The 21229-nt window shown below is 42.3% G+C and overlaps 1 protein-coding gene across 1 annotated transcript in view; it reads right to left on the reverse strand.

Annotated features, from left to right (window-relative positions):
* The window catches only part of LOC134642660 (cadherin-2-like), a 96211-nt gene that overhangs the window by 23027 nt on the left and 51955 nt on the right, over positions 1–21229 (reverse strand). Inside the window, exons 4-13 of the mRNA XM_063494566.1 lie at positions 19889–20062; positions 16356–16511; positions 11675–11819; positions 11391–11563; positions 9162–9299; positions 8627–8812; positions 8059–8312; positions 5817–5959; positions 2537–2770; positions 510–743 (exon numbers count right to left, since the gene is read on the reverse strand). Coding sequence (XP_063350636.1) covers positions 510–743; positions 2537–2770; positions 5817–5959; positions 8059–8312; positions 8627–8812; positions 9162–9299; positions 11391–11563; positions 11675–11819; positions 16356–16511; positions 19889–20062 — 1837 coding nt within the window. The remainder of the gene's footprint in view (positions 1–509; positions 744–2536; positions 2771–5816; positions 5960–8058; positions 8313–8626; positions 8813–9161; positions 9300–11390; positions 11564–11674; positions 11820–16355; positions 16512–19888; positions 20063–21229) is intronic.

Consider the following 21229-nt stretch of genomic DNA (forward strand, 5'->3'; position numbering starts at 1 on the left):
CTGGCTTCTCTCTGGTTTTGTTCAATCAGGCTCTAGTACAGTGTGCCTACATGCCCTTCACACATGTTTCCACACGGTACAGCGTCACAAATTAACAGAAGCCTTACGGTTAGGTGCCTAGATATACTGCCCAGACTTTCAGTTCTGGAAGGTTCAATATTCATGAGTTGACCAGTCACACCTAATGAAGCTTTGGTTGCAAACAATCTCTGCAGACAGCATTTGTTGAAATGCAGCGTCCAAACCACTGGCTGCCGTCTGCTGACAAATTAGCTTTATTAGCTTTTTCCAAATACATCTGCATTCATAACCACGGTAAGAAAAAGGACAGTCAGGAGACTAGCTAACAGGTTCCCACAGTGGCAAGTGGGAGTTACTGTCAGGATGTGGGGATGTTTCCAAGGAATTCATTTAAATCAATGAGTGTGTGTGTGTGTGTGTGTGTGTGTGTGTGTGTGTGTGTGTGTGTGTGTGTGTGTGAGAGACAGAGCTGGGCTGTAAGGGCTCACCTAGCAGGATGATGATGCAGATGAGGATGGCGATGATCGCTCCGGTGCCCAGTCCAGCTGCGATGATTCGCTCCATGTCCACACAGTCTCCATGGTGATCACACTGACACACTTTGACCCTCAGGTAGGATGTGTTGGACATGGGCAAGTTGCCAGAGTCTGTTATTGTGATGGGAACCTCATAGAGCCCACTGGCCAGGAAACCTATCCGCAGTCGAAGCTGGGCATGCTCACCTACGATGACACAGGGATGGATACAGATGAGTCACTGTCACCGACTCCTGGAATGTTTCCAGCTGTTCAGCTGTTGTAGCAAACTAACAAAAAATGTTTTTACTTTTTTCCTTTGCAAAAAACTTTCCACAATAAATAAAGAGAAGAGTTTCATCCATTTTCCTTTTACCTACTTTCAAGGATACCATTTGAAACAGAACGTGACATCCAAACAGAACATTTCACCTGAGGCTTGAACTCATTTAGTGCTGTGTTACTGAACTACTTAAGTCAAAAGGAGAATAAAATGTTTATTTCTAAAGAGTGCCTGCCACAAAGTGCAAGTGCTCTCCAGACATTTGATTTAGAGTGCAACAAGCAGGGACTTACTGTGAGATGTAGCTCTCAGCTAAGATGAGAAAGATAATGATTTTTCCTCTTTATATAGTGTTTCTTAACAGAGACCAAATGGTTTGTAAGCAGTGCTAACGGACAGTTTAATGTGCAAATCGCAAGTATCTGGATAAACTACGGCATGTTTCAAAAGATGAAACGCTTGTTTTATACCTAAAATGTGTCACAAGAGTTTTAATCGCTGCACAAAATGTATTTATTTATGTTCACTGGTCCAGAGCCTGATGGCTTTGAGTGCACTGATTATAGACAAGTCTATTCAAACTTCAGTCACCCACACATCATATACAACAGGTTTCTATTTATATAGTTGTTTTAAGTATATTTGAATTTGCCAAGCTTTCATCATATTACCACCAACATGTTCTACGACAAAGCGAGCTAATGTTGGAGTTAATATAACACAAACAAACAAGCAAACCTGCTTTTTCGGTCTTTCAGAATTGTCTTCCATACTTGACCCTCTATGATGCTACGTATGATATGCTACACAGACACTTGGGTGGAGAGAACAAGTACACTTTACAGTTTTAAATGCTTTAGTTTGGTTTAGATCTTCAGGTTCAGTTGCTGCTACCAAGCTAGCCCGGTTCTTCCTGTCTTACACTTCCTCCCTGTTAGCTGAGCAGGTCACTGTTGTGGTGAACTCCAGAGAGTTTCCTGTCCAGCTGTCAGATGAACTCTGACTCCACAGTCATGTACTGCAGCTGGTGACAGCTCTGTAGAGTTTGTAGTAGGTGGAAAAGCTGCAGAGCAACACAAGGACTGTAGCTGCAGACTGGAGCTGGAGTCGGTCCACATCACATTAGGATGAGGAACTCACTACTGTCTGTTTCTCACAAAGTATAAATGTATGAACGACAAAAACATAAAAACTAAAAGAGCTTAGGCCCACACTGTAAAGTTTTCCTCAATAAACTGTTACAGATGTTTTCATACAGCTCAGTAATGATACGAGCCAAGAAGAGGCCGCAAAGGAGGTGTAGAGAGATCAAGCACTGCAGGATGAGAAGCTCCACCTGACCAGCGACCTGGCCGCATAATAATAACATTTACATCAGGTGTTACATCATCTAATGCCAGTCTTCAAACCCCGAGGCAGCAGTGCTGACATCTCTGTGACAACCTGACTTGGCCTAACATCACAGGGTGCCACTCTGATTTAGTGGACCTTTACTGGGCCTCATTATCATATGTAGAGAGGCAATTGGCCCATCAGAACACTGAAAGAGCAAATGAATTTCTCAAGCTTATTGGAAAGTGATCCTGTCATTATCTCATGATCTATGACTGACACTGAGAGATTTGCATGACTTGAAATCTTGGAAGAATTCCTCCCACAGGCAGTTATTAACTGAATGAAAGTACAATGAAAAACTGAAACATTATGCAGTACTGACCGTTGAGGCGATGGAGAGTCCAGTTGCGACGTACATCTGAGGGACGATTGGCCAGCTCGAAGGCGAAAGGTCCAGCATTGGGACTCAGGTCGGGGTCGCTGGCTGTGAGGTTGAGAGCATTGGGCTCCGGCCTCTCACACATTTCCACCTCAGGCGGGAACACGTGAGGTGCATTGTCATTTATGTCAATCAGGTAAATCTGAAGGGTGCCTGTCCCACTGGCAGGGGGGGTACCTGCAAACCAGCAAGGAAAGTAAATGAAGCAGTGGATGCATGCATTTGCTTCCGCTTATCGCACAGAACATTTACTGCACCAGACGTGGCTAAAGTTCATTTCTATATGTGGTCCTGAGGTGTGATGCTGCAGGAGATGATGCAAACTGAGACAAATTAAAGCTGAAATCTTTCCACAATACAATTTCTCTCTCACATATGTAGGCTCGATAAATGATTGCTTTATATTAAATCTATAGTGAAAGGTTTCCTTATCAACATGATGGTTGTATTCTGTAATATGATGCAGTATTCTGTATCTTTCCTTAAATAATAAACCCTTTGACTTGTAAGAGACACATATTGACTGTACTTTGAACCAAAATCTGCTGATTTTTTCGTTTCCCACATGAAGCAAAGGAAACATGGTGGGAACGATTTCCTCTGTAAAGCCTAACTAAAAATAAATAATAGAAATAGTAGTCACATAATAATTCTAATGATGCTTCCTGTAATAAATCAGACATATTACTTTGCAGAGGACTGTGCTGGAGTATGCAGTTTGAGATATAGTCATTAAAACAAAGTGCATGCAGCACTGCACATGTGCAGTATTGTGCAGCAGTGAGAGGTGTTGCATTTGAATCACCTACATGTATATTCTCTCTTTGTGCCATTAAACTTCATTGTGAGCAAAAACAAATCAAACACATGAGTGAGCCACAATGTTGGCCCGACTGTGTTCTTTTATTACCTTCAACACACACTGCTGTTTAATGTGACGCTGTGGGGAACAAATCCACACCTTACTTCCAGTCTGACTAAACAGTCAATCCTCAATGATCCGCGATGCTCAGAGCAACGTGTGGATACTTAGAGAATATCTATCACAAGCTTCTACGGCAGTGAGACACATGATGATACGCCATCGTTTACTTTGATTAATCAATGATTAAAAATGTATTGAACACAGCAGGAGCTACAGTGTGTTCAATAATAGCTGGTGGCCGTGCACATACGGTGACCACCAACACACTGCAGACACACTCTTGCACAAGCCTGTGTGCTATTCTCTGTGTCTGGGCTTTTTGTGCATATCTGTGCATGTGTGTGTGCGCGTGTGTGCGTGTGCGTGTGTGAGAGACAAGGGCAGAGAAAGTGCTAAGACAGTCAGTTAGCAGGAAGCTGGAGCACAGCGGGTTCTCTGTGCAGAGGGGTCTATGGTAGACTGCATGGACTGAGCTGCTGCTGAATGACATTCCCCTTCAACAATTTTCCACTTTGAACAGAGAATCCTCTTTTCTCTCTTTTCTGTGGCTATAAAGAACAACTGTGATCAGAAACAAAAGGGAGACTTTGGAAATTGTGCACTAAATAGGCAGGAAAACATCTCCATTAGTAATCAATGAGAGTCCTGTGTCCAAAAGACCGTCTGTGTAGTCCTACAAGAGGTGAAGCATAATTGAATAAAGATGGAACAATCTGTTGCTCACAGGGGAAGATGTGTCTGCACCACAGGACAAGGCCAACTCTGTAAACCACGGGCAGCATGCTGAAGCAGTTTCACATACTCTGTTTCTAATGTGACTGGGCATCCTGCTGACCTGATGTTTGAGAAACAATAACTATGATGAATCAAATACAATATTACTTCAGCAAGAAGTGCCAAAACACGCTGTCTCAAGTGGCTTTAAAAGTGAATCAGTCCCAGTATGAAACTAGCCAACTTTACAGCAGAAATAAACCTGTTTATAGCCTGGCTTTGAATTTCCTCCATAAAACTGTGCTCTTCTATTAAATAATGCACCTGACTATATTAAAGTTTATTCTTCAACTTATTCGTTAGGTTCGTGACAGATGGGTGCAGCTAGCTGTCTGCTCGATGGACTCTGTGATATTTATGCTCTTTAACCTGTTGGCTGATCTGCTGATGCCCAGCTGCAGCCATCTATGCCTATGTAGCAGTAGTTGGTGTTAGTCCAGTGAATCCACTGCCCTGTGCATGAGAGACGACTGTAGACAACACAGTTTCCCACAGTTCACCTGAAGAAACAGCTGCTTATACTAATTAGCGAGTATCCCTGTCACTGTGATGTACCCATGCAGCCTACTGAGGTCTTCCTCCATCTGGGAGAAATGTATATTCCCTGACCTACTCTGAGTACTGTGGTCGCTGTCACGTCGTTTGCATGGAACATCTGATTTATTCCCAAACACTCGCCAACTATTCTCTGAGAGGTAACTGTGAACAGAAGCAGCCATTTTCCTTTAAAGTCAAAGCTGTGTGAATCAAATTCAAACCATTTTTACTCTGAACTTGAACATTTTTCATTTTTGGTTTTTGTGTTGCACCTTTCCCATGAGTGTGTAGCACTTAGTGAATGTTTGGACACAAACATGCAAACTTCCATGCAAACTAGATGCAAACTGCAGGCAACCGGGGCAATCTGCCACACCAGAGCAATCATAAAGTTTTTGATGCAGCGCCCTCTTTGCAACCAAGTTTGCTTAAAAAGTGGGTCCTAGCACTGTCATCAGTCTTTGTGACTGCTCTGACTACACCATCGAGGAACATAAAGTGCACTTCCTACATACTCAGTAGTGGGAACACTGGTTTTGGGGGGGTTTGAGTGTGACAGACTTGTGCTACCAACTGTAGTTATCAAGATAAGGAAGATGGAAGCCTTTTTATCATTTAGCAAGTAAACTGCAAATACTAACAGGTTAGTTATATTAGTGGTTTAACCACTGTAATGTTCTCCAGCAGTTATTTATTTTACCAAGAAGCACAATTCAACAAAACCATGTTATCAGTTACATTGATGCCAAAAACTTGCTATGTTAAGCAGTTTGTATCATTAGTTTTGTTACTTAAATATCAAACACCATCTCATGGCTGTTTCCATGTAGCACTTCCTGCACCAGGAGCTGCACTATGACGCTGACTCCACAGTGAAGCAGCACTAGTGCAGTTAATGAAAGAGCACTGAGGCATAGTGAACACAATCCACCTCTGTATGTGGGGGATGGGTTACTGCCGGACAGCAGCACAGCCTGTACGTCTCACCGTTATCAGATGCCATGAAGGTAACGTTGTAGTGGTTGTTCTTGATATATGGAGACTCTCGGTCAAGAATGGCGATGGTGGAAATCTGTCCGTTAGCCGGGTTAATCTCCAGCCAGTTGGCAGGGTCATACATCTTGGAGTACCTGTGTTCAGTGAGAGAGAGCCAGCATGAGAAGCCACCACAGAGAGGCCTCTTTATCTGCTTCCCTGGCTGCATGCCGAGCAGCCACTGGGAGCTGATGTATGGGGACTGCGGCACGCTCTCTCAAGGCAGCCACAACTCATTCATTTACTCTCAGGAATGAATTCAAACGTTAACTCACTTAAAAACGATAAAGAAAGACTGTTAGTGAAAGAATACTATATTTACTGGAATTGGAAACAACCAATGAGAGACCAATAAAAGCTCTGCAAATTCCTGCAAATTGTTGATGAAATGAATTCATGTGAGAGACTCTAGTCATGCATCTACATTGCTGTTAGCATAAACAGTCATCTTTCAAACATTGCACATGGATCAAACAGCACAGCTTCAACAAATGAAAACAGGTCAGCCAAAAAGTCACCATGAACAAGGCATGAAAGGGAACATTATCCATTTAGTATGTTTGTAATTGGTGAGATAAAGCGGAGAATAGCACAGATGACTAATCGAGGAGCACGCACACAACAGAGAGCAACAAAAAGCAAATAAAAAAAGCAAAAACGTTCTGCTGGCCCACTCTATACAGTGCACAACTCGCTTTATGTGTGTGTGTGTGTTTTTGTGAGCACAGTGTGCGTCCACTATTGGCTGTTGCTAGGCTACAAAGACTTCAGCACTACATTTAGAAACAAATAGTGGGATGTAAAAGAAAGAAGGATTGGGACAAAAGCATCAGTCCTGCAGGCTTTCTGCGCTCTGCTGTGCTTGTGCTGAGCGTTTGGATGAGTGCTGCAGCATCTGAAACCTGCATCTGCACTCATAACAAAATCTAGCTTTTATGAAAACGGGGACTGAAAAGTGGCGTGAGATGGAAGATGCAATTCTCTTAATGAGTTTAAAATGAAACCTGACCAGCAGAAGAAAATGAAAACTGTCACAGAGGAGGAGCGGCTGCTCACTCTGACAATGGTCACATTCTTAATGCCTCACAAACCTCATGCTGAGAGAGTAAGTAACATAATGCCTGTCATGTGAAAACTCAGAGTTGTTGCTCGCTGAGCGGTACACTGGCTGCTGTTTCAGAAAAGCTGTTAAAGTTGGTAAATCTTCACACAGTGTTCAACCTATAATTTTGAAATCTGCAATTCATCATCAAATGACCTCAGAGGTTTGTGATTTCACATACGTTTTCATATCTACATGATGCTTTCTCTCAACAATGAATGCCTAAACCTAACCATAGCCTAAACCTGACACTAAAACTAGGCCTTCAAACTGACGGGGACGGCATTTTGTCCCCACAAAGATATGCAAACACAGACACACACGCGTGTGCGAGGTCATGATAATGGCTGTGCTTGGACTCTGGATGTATTTACAAGTAAAATGATTACTGAGGAAGAAGGTTAGAAGCAGCGCTGTGCCTCCTTCTTTGTTCTCTCACATGTACACGCCCTCCACGTCTATGCGACGACTATGTGAGCAGCAGGAGAGCAAACAGCAACAGTCCCACAGACGTGCTGATTTGTCTTTTTTTGATCAAAAAGTCTAAAATTGTGTCTAACTGGAAACAGTCCATGAATTGTATACATTTTATAAATTCTCCTCGGCTTCATTTTTCAGTTTTACATGAGACGCACTCGACGCACTTTCTCTAAAACAAGGTGAAGAACGAGCACGTCAGCTAATGCGTCAGGACTCGTTCTGCTTTAATCTCACTACAGCCGCCATCAACATGAAGATGTGCACTGAATAAATGTATAAAAAATAAATAAATGTTGGAGGGTGAATTCTACTCAGATTTTAATTTCCTTTCAGTGGCACATTTTTCAGTGTCAGTCACCGACATTGACTTCACAATTTATTCTAATAGATGTGAGACTAATTTAAATAATGAAAAGGCTCCACATATTTAAGTGTTCTTCTTATCAAATCGCATTGAAACATACATTCACGTCTCTACTTAAACCTGCTCAACAGTTTATAGTTAAATTACAAACTGTAATTATATATTTAAGGATTATTTTAGTGCTGTAATTCGACCTCACTGGCACAAATGAAAGGTTTGTAAAGACAGAGTTTCCAGGAGTTTCTTACTTGATAGTTTGTCTCATGTAGCGGTCGGGGTCCTGCGCAGTGAAAGTGGTGAGCATGGACCCGGCCGACAGACCCTCCTCCAGTCGCATGGATTTCGGGTTTGGGCGAAACTCCGGGCTCTCGTTCAGATCCAGGATTCGAACAGAGACGGTTGCCGTGGACTGACGAGGCAAGTGGATGCCGCGGACCAGCGTGACCTCGTTCTCTGCTTCCACAGTCAGCATGAAGGAACGGGTGCTCTCGTAATCTATGGGCTGCACAGACAAAGCGAAGGATGACAATGATGCCGATCACCCGATGTCAAGGAAATTCAACACGTGCAACCTTAAGCATCATCTCATCGTGTTTCTCTGGAACATGTCAGACAGTACAAGCATCGCGATCACAGGGATCTTCTGCTCTCTGGATGTTACAAACCGACTACACTGATAGTCTGCATCGAGCACAGCTGCTACTTTGAGATCGCTCTGTGAGAACATTATTCGTCAGGCAACTAAAGTCTTGAGAATTAGCATTTTATTCTCGTGTTTTTGTGTGCGTGTGCATGTTGTGCACATCCAAACCACACCTTGACCACAGTGAGGAGGCCCTCGTTGGTGGTGGGGTCGGTGGGGATGGAGAAGCGTCCCGTGGGGTCCCCGGCGATGATGCGGTACACGGCGCTCCAGGCCGGAGTGTGAGGCTGGTCTTTGTCTGTCACGGTCAGGTTAGCCACGATCACGTTCACCCTGTTCTCGTGAACCTCTCCGAAGAACTGAAAGAGCAGAGACTCGATGACTCTACACAGCGATAAACAAAACTGTGGTGAACATTACAAACAAACAACGCTTTGCCACTGCAACCAGTTCTCTGTCACGCAGAGCCGAGTGCGGTATATCTGAAAATAAAGAGCACATCTCCCACAAATACTGCTCCTTCCTGTCCAGCCTGTTCAGCTTTACTGAGGAGGATAAACATGTTGGATGTTTCATTGGCTTTTCACTCCTCCACCATCTGCCTGCTGCCAATAAAAGCTCAGAGAGCTTTAGTGTCGTTTAGACGACGCTGCCTCGCCCCTGTTTGCCGATGCAGAGCCAGCATACTGTGTGTGTGTGTGGACCTACTGTCTCTGTGGTGAACTCTGGAGCATTGTCATTGACATCAGTGATCCTGATGACGGTGGTGGCAGTGTTGGAAAGGCCGTAGGTGGGATTCCCCTCCATGTCCGTGGCCTGGATGATCAGGGTGTACTGCGTGACTTTCTGGAATCACAGAACAGAAAGCATCACTTATTCTGCAGACTGAAGCGTCCCACTGCGCATTATATGACTTGGAAATAAATCTAATTAAAACCATTTGACAAGGGGACTGTCATTTTGTCTAATCACCATTATAGCTGATGATTCAGTCAGTGCTACTTAAAAATAATGTTCAGAGAGATAATGACTGCAAAATTGGTTCTCACTCACTCCCTGTACTAATGTAAGACCGTTTCTGCTTTCGAGAGCACAATAATCTCATTTTTAGGGCAGCCCACTGCTGATCCTTTTTCTAAAACTGATTGCTAATGTATCTCAGACCTTAATTACAGAATCCGCTGCTCTATAATAACACTATAACTGAGCTGCAGCTAGTCTGACAGATCACCTGACAGTGAGACCATGTGTAGACTTTGAGTTTCCTCCTTTTTTCTTTAAACTGAAATTTAAAAAGAATAAACTTTCAAGCTTCACGTCCATCAAAGTGTAAAAAGTGATGGAGACTTTTAAGCTGCTGAAAGCTTCACATGTATACTTAATTCGACCTCATCATGGCTTATTGACCTTGTTTACTTCATCTGTATTGCCTCATTTTCTTCTTTCTGCAAAGTTGGATTTTTCTGCTATTTTTCAGGCTTTTAAAATCTTCGGTCGATCCTTGTTTACTGCACATTTTTTCTTTTCAATTTCTGTGATGATGCTTTTATTCTGTTTTTAATTGCTCTCTATTATTACGCTGTCTGTGTTATCTCATTATCAGCTCGTCAGTCACCTATGAAAGAGCAACCTGCACCAAAGCTGCCACATAAATAAAGTTTGGTTGATTGACTGTGAACAAAAGAGGAGTGCAGATTACTTTGTCAATTACTTCAGGCTTTTTTGTACTATAATAACAGCTGCAGCTTTAGCGGAGATTGATGAATCTCCAGTGTGCCCAGATTCAGTTTGCCCTCCAGTTAAACTGTCTGCTTGTTTGTTAGTTTTGCTTCTTATATCAAACGTGCAGATTTTGCAACTATGACTTTTAGCTACGATGGAACTACGATTCAAGATTTTATCACATCCAGACTGAGTTTCTGCTCCATGTTGGACTCAGTAAGGCACAAACATCACAAGAATTAGAGCTGGTTGGAAACACTGGCTCCCAGTGCAGTTTACTGTTTGTGGGGCTTCCTTCTGAAACGTCTCCATTAGCTTGTCATGCTACATTTTATATATGTGTCATATTAGCACTTTTCACGTTTGCAGTTTAGATGTTTGCTCCTCATTGTTGCATCTGAAGGTGCAGCTGCTGTAATTTGGTTACACGCTACACTGACAATGACGGCTTCTGGTTCCAGATTTCATAGCTGTTACAGTTTTTTGCCCCGTGCAGCTTGATTAGGTCAGAAACTTCAGTTTAAAATTCCAGTTGCAGCTCAGAAACACTGGAACAGCCTCCCCAGCAGTACTCACATCACAGAGAAAAACAAACCTCTGCTTTTTCTTCTTCTTTTGGCAACTTTTTGTTAACAACAATGTTTCAAATGCGATACAAAAATATATAATAAATATATAACAGAAATATATCGTACACAACATGATATAGCAAAAAAATGGTGTGAATTTGTTATAAGGGTTAATAAATGTCTCAGTTCCAAAAAATCTGAATTTTCTGGTTATGTTTCGATGGGTTGGGTCTTACAGGGTTAATAATTAATATCAGTGACGGTGGGTGTTACAGATAGAGTTATCTCAGCCATGCAGGTCTGGCTGTTGGCACAGAGACTCAGCTCACCTGCTTTTATAAGGTAAACAGGGATAATCTGAACTGCGAATCACAGACGAGCTAAAATACAGAGCTCTGAATGAGAACAATAGGTACCTCTAAAAACAGACTTCATCAGTGACTATTAATACTGGCGTGCAGATAGCATGGCCTCACAACAGATGGAATTCAGTGGGCTCTACTGACGTAAGACTTTAAAAAGCTGTCTTTATGCTGCAGGATACACTGCAGGCTGGACACACACTCTCAGGCTGAGACGCAGCTGCTCCATATGGATTCAGATATGAGCATTAGAAAATGTCCACCTTTAACACACACACACACACCTCCCGATCAAGGCCTGCCGCCACAGTGATGATGTCACCAGTCTTGTTGTTAATGGTAAACATGTTGGAGGAGGGGCTCTGGGGATTCTGGGAAAGGATTTTATATCTCAGCATCCCGTTGGCAGTTTTTGGATCATCCTTGTCCACTGCTGTCACCGTCATCACGAAGGATCCTGCAGGGAAGCACACAGCAAGTCAGCGCACATATGCCAGGGAAGGTATGATGTAACCCAAAAGTTACTCTGTGTGTGTGTGTGTGTGTGTGTGTGTGTGTGTGTTGGTACCAGGCTTGGATCCCTCGGGGACGGAGCCATTAAAGATGCTGTGAGTGAACTCTGGTCTGTTGTCGTTCTGGTCGATGACATTAATGACGATGTCGATGGGGTTCTCCACCTGATTCCCATTCAGGTCCACTGCGTGGGCTCGCAACTATACACAGACACACAAACATGCACACACATACTTTTATTAGGAGAGAGACAGGCGAAGACGGTAATAAACTGCTTCCTTCCACTGAGACTAATTACGAGAGTTTAGTGCTCTGAGAGACCTCAGGAGATAAACGAAACAGCCCACAAGGTTAAAGGAAGCACAAGTGCACATATAGCATGGAACTGAGCTAATAAATGGACCTCAGGCACCTGTGAGTCACTTATTTTATGAACAAAGAGCTCACACGTAGTTTAGATTGAATGCTGTTACCGTGCAATCTTATATCAGTTTTATCTTGCAGGGGCTAAAAAGCAAAACTGTGTCGCTGAGAGGTCAAACGATTTGCCAACAATCTGACAAAACTGGTGATTACTGCTAAACTTGAAAATGTTAAATAAGATTGCAGCAGAGTCGTACAAGTGTATGGATGAGGACAAACCCTTTGCATGGTGAAGAAAATCCCTTTTATGGCTGCAGAGTAATTCAAGACTGCTGTGCAGGATTTAGACAGACATGTTTCTTTGTTAAAGATCAAGAGAAGACTTCAGGCTCGAACCTTTGAGGATGCAGCACACGCACAAACCCCATGGTACAACAAAAAAACAGAACCACTAAGGCTAGGTTGTGGTTTGGGCATGCATGGCTGCCAGTGGATATCCCACACCCACAAAAGCAAGCAGCTGAATGAATGCAGAATTATACAGAAGCGTTGTGTTTGTACACATTAATTCAAAGGCATAAAACCTTATTGGAGCACATTTCATCGGTCAGCTGGGCAATGATCCTAAACAAATGGATAAAACAACCAAAGCTTTTAAGGTGGAATAACTTGGCTGAGTCACCTGATCTCAGTCTGATTAAACTGCAGTCCACCTGCTGAAGATGAAACTGAAGCTGGGAAATCCAACAACAAGGAGTCTGCATGAAACTGTGTGTCACAGCAAAGATGCAAGGAGCCTAATGGGTTTCTATGGACCCCAGACTTCAGGCAACCATAAATCACAAAAGACTTTACACAAAATATGAATTATTATTATATTTAGAACAGGAATGGTTCTCCTACGTAGCTCTTTTAACAGTGATTCTGACATTTTGTCACATTGTGACAAATATTTACTGAGTACTTTGGAAAAAAATGTCACAATAACCCAGCAACTAGTTTTGGATCATGAATGAAAAAAAAAAATACTGAAAGCAACATTCCAGTCTCAGTGCATCAAACAGTCCCACACTGCTTTTACAACTAGGGCTGGGCCATATCATACCGCTCACGGTAACACCGGTATAATGTTGGGCAACGATAAGAAAATGAAATATCACGATAGAATATGGGTAAAACGTGCATGCGCAGTGCCTTTGTTTTCATACGCACATGGCGGCGGCGGAGAACGAGAAGGGCGAGAGCGGATCGTTGAGTGAAACACATGAACCAGAACTGGTTTGTAAAAATGCTGCAGCTTCAGTGGTGTGGAACTGGTTTAGCTTTCGTCCGTCAGATACACAACAAAGCACTATTTTTGGTAGAGCATGCTAGCGGGCCGTCGTTATTACCGTGTTTTTTGAAAAATACGGCAAACTTAAAATCAATCCTTTGATTTTTCTGTAAATTGACGGCGCCCCTTATAATCCCGTGCGCCTTATGTATGAACTCTGGTTGTGTTTACTGACCTCGAAACGATTTTATGTGCTACACGGCGCTCGAAAATCTGTCAAATGTTTTAGTACGACTTTGCTAAGCTACGAAGCCGCACCGCTTGATGGATTGTCGGACCATTACAGCCTCGCGGAGTGATACGTACTGTGCTTCAACATAATATCACCGTATTGTGTGTGTATAACCTCTTTTTAAGTTTTGTGGATATTATACATGGTTATGCTGAGGATATGTCGGCCAGTTTCCACTGGAAATGCCTTTTGGTTAAACTGTCAGCGAGGAATTTGCATTTGCACTGTTAAATTTTTATATAACTTTAATGCACATAAAAAACAGCTGCTTGTTTAAGTGAAAATACATTGATGGGATTTTTTTTGCACTAATAAAGTTGTGGAGTTGTAAAGTATTTTGTCTAGTGTCAATTATATCGTCAGTTATATGGTTATAACTGACGATATACATTTGAAAATTTATCGCAAATTTTCAAATGTATATCGCGATAAGAATTTTTGGTCATATTGCCCTGCTCTATTTACAACAGGATCATAGTGTGCCTGGATGTGAACACAACTGGGTAGCTGTCACTGTTTTGTACACCATTAATGTTGTGGAATGGCTCGTCTGAATTCAAACTATGATTTTATCTTAAGCCCAATAAAATAGTTTAAGGGTGGCTGTAGCTCAGGTGGTAGAGCAGGTCATCTACTGATCGGAAGGTTGGTGGTTCGATTCCTGGCTTCCCCTAGTCTGCATGCCAAATATCCTTGGGCAAGATATTAACCCCAAATTGCTCTCCGATGCATCCATCGGAGTATGAGTGTGTGTGTGAATGTTACTTAGAAAGCACCTAGAAAAATGTGCTTGTGCGAATGGGTGTGAATGGGTGAATGCACAAGTTGTGTAAAGCGCTTTGAGTGCTCAGAAGAGTAGAAAAGCGCTATATAAGAACCAGTCCATTTACCATTTAAAACTGAAATAAACTTAAGAGTCCCAAAAATGCAGCTGCTGGAAAACCTCTGACTTAATCCCTACAATGTTAACCTGCCGGCCTGCACTCACACTACACTTACACTAAACACTCACAGTACACGTACACTCGCACTACACTCACATTACACTCACACTTGCACTGCACTAGCACTACTCTTAATAAGTAATTGTGACCATTTTGTTTTGCTAAACATTTCACCTTTATGAACTGATTTATTTCAGAAATGCATGTACACACTGACCCACATGCATTTGTGCCTCCAGCCCAGGCTGCACCAACCGCGCTGTGCACAATACAGTTTGTACACCTGTTACATAAATACTCCTTTCCTGGCAATTTTAATGCATTTTGTTGTTTCATCTTGGAAAAGCTTTTTGCACCAGCGCATGAATCATATGGTCCTCTCAAATTCCTTAAAGAACAATTAATGAATGAAATAGCTAACAGTGATTATAGCAGAGGCAGCTGTGGTTCAGGAAGCGAGTTGTGCTTGACTGCACATAGCGATCACACTTCAAGCGCACTGTGAGTTCAACTAAACCACAGCCCAGACTATCCCTTGAAGCAGGACGGGGTACGTGCACTGTGGCCTAACACAGTCATGACACACGTCAGTGGAATTGGACTTTGGTGATCAGACATGGTGTGGACCATGTATATACTGAAAGAGGACCCTTAAACTGCTTATTATTCTGATACTGGTCGGTCACGGCACATGTGCCAAAGACCAAACTGTGCAGAATTTGGAGATGCTCTGGGATGATTACTTTAGAATAATATGTATGCAGCCTAAAGTTTATACCAGCAGCTGCAGAAAACATGCTATATGCCATTTGTTGTGTAGTTGAATGCATCTCTGGAGGTTTCAGCATAAAAGCTACAAAACAGTGCTTTGTAATTAATATTAAATAATCTGCTCAAAGATCAAAACCATCAAAGCTAACACAAAACTTTGGAAAAACAACTTTTCAAGGAACATATTCCCACTTTGAAAATCAAACATCTATTTTATTTTTGATGGCCTTAGTTTAAATCAGGTGCATATGTGATGTATTTATTCAGCATAATTTGGTCAAAGATGCTGAATATAGGTATTGATTGGCCCTGATAAGTCATTCCTTTACAGTGCATCTGTATGAGGCTCTCAAAGAGCCAAAGCCTCCCTCATGAATAAACATGCAGGCCAATCCCAGCTCCTAGCTCTGACAACTACATCCAATCACATGAATATTCATCAGACAGCTTAAATGCAAATCAACCTGCTGCGACTCCAGATTTCCACTCCCCCGTGTGAGTTGTGGGTGCATTCCTACAGATCAAAAGGTTAGACTCTGCTCTCGGAGCTGTTTGTGACGGTAGCAGATATAGTAAGCAAACACCAAGTGGCTTTTTTAAAGGAATTTCTTCATCATCTCTGCATGAGAGAGAATAAATCCAGGAGAGAGTGACAGCACAGATATAACATGAAAACGCGAGGGATGACACAGAGCAGCGTGCTGACTGGGAGCAGACTCATGCCTCCAGAGGCAGGTCCTACAAGTGTTAGGGTTGGTGTTAAACTGCATTTTATGTCATCTAAGGTGAAACTTTTAGTACTTTTAAAGTTACTTAAATAGAAAGAGTCCATCTTTGGCTGGCCACAGAAAACACTTTGAAGAGCACACACTAACACTATGACATATCTACCATGCAAGAACGGAATAAACGCTCAGTGGCAACGGATTGCAACAAGGAAGAAGGAACCGAGACACAACGCTGCAGACGTTTGTATCGCATATTAACCACGGACCTCGGTTTAACATGCAGCCAGAGGAGCTAACACACTGATCACTAAAGCATTCATCATTTGCTCCGCCTTTGACCTTCGCTGTCACGCCCACAGTCTTACGTGGAAATTGGAGATGTGCTCTCTGTCCAGAGGCTTGGTGACCGACAGCTGGCCTGAGATGGGGTTAATGATGAAGATCCCAGTGGGAGGCTGGTCAGCCCCAGGTCCCGTCACACTGTAGCGCAGCATTCGGTTCTTATCCCGGTCTGAGCGGATCTAAATAACAGATAGAAAAACAAAGGGCACAGGAAGTGTTTACTACAGGAAACGCAGAGCTGGAAGAACAGTGAAGGTGGTAAATAACAGCAAATCTGGATTAAAAAACCAAACTTTCTATGTTGAAGTCGACATTCTTTGTGAGCATCTGCTGCTGTCACAGTATTCTGGGAGCTGTTTCTTTCTGCTGAGCATGACTGCCATCTTTTTTTTAAATGTAAGAATATAATGAAACCAAAAGTGGAGCTAAACTTTGTGAGTTTGACCTGGATGTGTCTTGTGTGTCACGATGACTTTAGGCTTGCACAGGCAACACGCAGCAGGAGCCTGAAGCAGCTCAGGAAAGGAAATGTGATTTGAGGTGAAGCTAAAATAAACTGTGATGTCTGGAGCACCTTCAATATCCTGCACATTGTCCACATCATCACGGCATTAAAGAGCGAGGGGGTGCTGCAAAGATACTCGACGTGCACATACACATGTTTACAAGTCTCAGAAAAAGATGAAGACGTCTCCGAATTAATGCATTTTAAAGAGAAAACAGCATAATGCTAAGATAGTGGGCGGAGCCAGAGGGAAGGCTACGTTTGAAAACACTCATCAAAATCACTCAAACAGAAGCAAGGAATAAATGATCCGTGTACAAATCAAATTCAGTCTGAAAGGTAAGCTGCCTCTTTCTCCATCTGCACGGCTCATTGTGTACTAAAGAGCACAGATATCTACCTTTCATTTTCATAGCTTTCATTTTCACAACATACAGTATTTCTTTTTTCCTAAAGTTACATTTAGAAATGGACCAGCACTGATATGTAGTCTTATATTCTGCAAAGGCCACATATAACTGTACAGCACTGTATCTCCTACATATACACAGACTCAAACAGTCAGTATGCCAAATTTGCTGCTCTGAAGTTGAATGTGCATTTGGTAAGAAATAATGTTGAAATTTGGTTGTTTTGCTTCAAACGTCTGAAGCTGTTTGTGTTCTGCTCTGAAATATTAGAACAGACTTACAGTTCTTTACACTTATAAAAAGTAGATTATAGATCTACGTGTCTGCCTCCCTGAGGATCAAACCAGTGTGAGTTTGAGACTCCTCGATAAAATGAAGGCATCTCATCACATAGTTCTTACCGAGGCTGCAGCTGCATTTGTCATTCTGTACCTACTTCATCTCTATTACAGCAGTCACAGCTGCATAACTGGTTTCATAATAATTACGTATTATGTGTGGAGGCTGTTTGCTCTGCAAGGCTGCCATTGTTAAAAGTAACTAAACTAAAGTGATTTATTACATGTGTACTGTGACAGAAGAAATGTTGCCAAAGGTTTTCAAAGGTCATCGGGTTACAGGAAGTAGAGCTACGTCTGATTCATGAGGAACAAAGAGAGAGCCTCATGTCTTCCTGCAGCCCACAGAAAGCCATCGGTGTAAGTGTCGAGTTTAGATGATGGATACTGTATCTCATGAAAAGAATGTCGCTGACTGTAACGTGAAGTCTGCTAACATGTAGAGAAAGCACTGCAGATGTTTTGTTGTAGGAACAATGCTCATATCCCGACTAAACCACAGAAACTATCTCTGTTGATCAAAATTAAAAATATATTTTAAATGAAAATATTCCTTTAAAAAAGAACCAAGTTTATTTGAATATGAACAATGGTCCACCTCTGCAACCCAAGTGTAGCTCCCCTGCCTGCACCCTCTGCACAAACACAGCTAAACTAGCCTACGCCCGACAGAGACCAATCCAGCTTCATGTTCTGAAGAAGAACGGTTTCTAAAGAATGAAGAAGGTCAGCATCAGAATTTGTTTAGCTTCTATATATTTCTACATGGACCTTGGTAAGCAAAGTTTTATTTTGTGCTTTGAAGGCACAGATACTACTCATTTTTCACCGCACACTTATCTAACTCAGCATTAGCGTAGTATTTTATCATCATATTTGGACTCTTCATAGATGTCATCATTAGCATTGAGTTCATTTTTTATTCATACGTGCATGTCTGCTCTAAAATTTATTGCATGGTCTTGCTCCACTGTAAATCTCTGATTGGCTCTGAGGTCACTGGATGTGACCCTTTAAGCGTTTCAAGTTTCCAATCACGCTCCAGCATTCAGGGCTGAGAAATGAAGAGAAATGAAGAGAGTCCATTTCTTGTTCTGGACCAGTTGAGGCTGACTCAGAATCCAGTGATTCCACACAGACTCTTATTGAAATACTCTGTTTTAGACCAACTTACATCTTTTACCTTTTAAAACAAAGTTCATGAACATATTTGGTAAATTCTGTGAATTAATGGTAAACTTCTCTACGATCCACCTGAAAGCTGATGTTTCTGGGGCTGCTGTGACAGATGGGTGTCATCACAGTCCACACCTCATCTAAAGTCATGTAATGTCAGTCACTTAACTGAAGGTGCTGCTGATGCTTTTTGCATATTTTAATGCAATTATGTGAGAAATATTACAGCTTGCTGCATGGCTGATTGTACTGATTATTCAGTCTGTGCAGCATCGTTTCCAGTGTGTGATCTCCTAGCAGGTATCTGTCTATCTGTAATTAAGAGGCATATGTGTGCTTAGTTGGATTTACTAGTTTACAATCCTTCCTTTTGTTCTTAAAGCTCAGTCGCTGCTAACCAGCTAGCTGCTTCCTGTCTCGAGTGTCCAACTGGCTGCAGCTATGCTGGTACTACGTCAGCTGCTGGTGGCAGACAGGAGTCTGAGGACAGCTGAGCTCATTAGTGAAGCTGAAGTTAAACCACAGGATATGAGACCCATTGAGAGCTAGCTGGTTTATTGTTTAGCTATATCTCACAAAGCTTTTGGAAAATAGAATATTTTCAGAGGATAAACTTGTTAATGTCAATCATAAATGTTCTTGTCTGTGTCCCTCCTCCTCTGGTCCACAGACACTAACACTCGTGGGAAACACTGCTCTGAGATGCAGCTGCACATTTATGGCCGTATCCTGCTAACCAAGCAGGCTAGGCTTGGCTGATAGCATCATACACTAAATATCAGCAGGATTATCATCGTCATATCATTATGGACATCAAAAACTATATCACTACATCCATCTTTTATATTCAGTATGCTGGTGCATAGTTGCTAGCTGCTATAGTACTCTGTCAGACTGCATTAGCTTATTGTTGAAACAGGCTAACAAGGATCCTGTTTCCTGGGTATTTCATTAGCTTTATTTTGTCGTCGCTGTCCATTTGGGTCACATTTGATTATCTTTTTCAGACATTTTGCTCTTTGCTTTATTTTCCTGTTTGTTTTCCCTGTTTTCTTCCTTCTCTTCAGTCCTCACAGCCACTGTAAGACATGCCTTGTTGTGTGTGTCTGTGTGTGTGTGTGTCTTACTCTGACTAGGTCCTCAGGGAACTGTCCTCGTGAGTTCTCGGGAACGTTGATAGGCGGAATGACCCAGTCCCTCTTCACTCGCCTCAGAGTACCATCGCCTCTGACAACAACGCTGCGCCATGGAAACAAGATCTCTGGTACCTGCTGAGTCAGTGTTGCATCACTGGGCTTTACCTGCAGAGACAGTAAACAAGCATCGTGTATATTCAGCTCAGGGTTACACACACGCACACACACACACACACACACACACAGCAGAGCGCAGGGACGGCTCGGTGACTCAGGGTATTTCTGACCTCATTCCAGTGGCTTGGATTAATGCTCTCATTATAGTCTGCCTGATAAATGACCACCACCTGTCACCATGTGTGGGCGTGTGTGTGTGTGTCCTCTGCAGCCACAGATCTGCAGTGACACTGCAGGCCTCACAGACGACGATAAGAAAAAAAGGAAGGAGCCTCTCATTTACTCTCCCACAATGCACCTGCACAGGAGCCGTGCAGCCCCTGACCTTGGAGATGGGGAGGGCTACTCTCTGCAGGACCTGATTCAATTAAATGTTATACCAAGAATACTCTGACATACAGTACAATGGATTTATATGATACACTGCACAATAAATTATGTTAATATATCACTAGCAGCACTGACTGAACAGAAGCATCATTTCCAGCCAGCAGAGCAAAGAATCATCTGAGGTCAAAGAGTAAACAGATTTACTGTTGTGTGTTTCCAACATTTTATTTCATTTTTATAGCAAACACAATTGATTTGACATCACTGAAAAAAACGCCACACCTGAATAAACAACAGAGTATTCAAAGTGATTTGGAGCACTTTTATTGTTACAGACTTCAGCTCTGTTTGAGTTCATGCTTTCTTCTTATTTCTCTTCTCATTAAAAACCAACTAGTCTGTGTAGGAGCAACACGCAATCTCACACAGAAGTCTGTTTTATAAAACAACGATTTGATATGTGCGGAGTTAAAAACTCTCATTTCTTAGCAATGATCAAAAACATGAAAGGAGAAGACGTGGAAATGTCTGAATGGGATGAAAATAAATGAAACAGAGCATCAGAGAGGACGTGTGACTCATTCGATGGATACGTGCAACATTATGGAGGCTGGCTCATCTCAGGCAGAGCGTTCATCAGCTTTACCAGCTTTAGTGGTCAACATGTCCTCTAGTTTTATCATTTTTGTTCTTACTCTTATATATATATATGTGTCTGTGTGTGTGTGTGCGTGCCAGCTAACCAACTGTGTGTCCTGCCTGTCAGGTTCCTTGCTCACTTTTCCTCAGCATCATTCATATGGCGTTATTTTTGTGCCACTATTC

This window comes from Pelmatolapia mariae, linkage group LG15, assembly GCF_036321145.2.
Source record: "Pelmatolapia mariae isolate MD_Pm_ZW linkage group LG15, Pm_UMD_F_2, whole genome shotgun sequence".
NCBI lineage: Eukaryota > Metazoa > Chordata > Actinopteri > Cichliformes > Cichlidae > Pelmatolapia > Pelmatolapia mariae.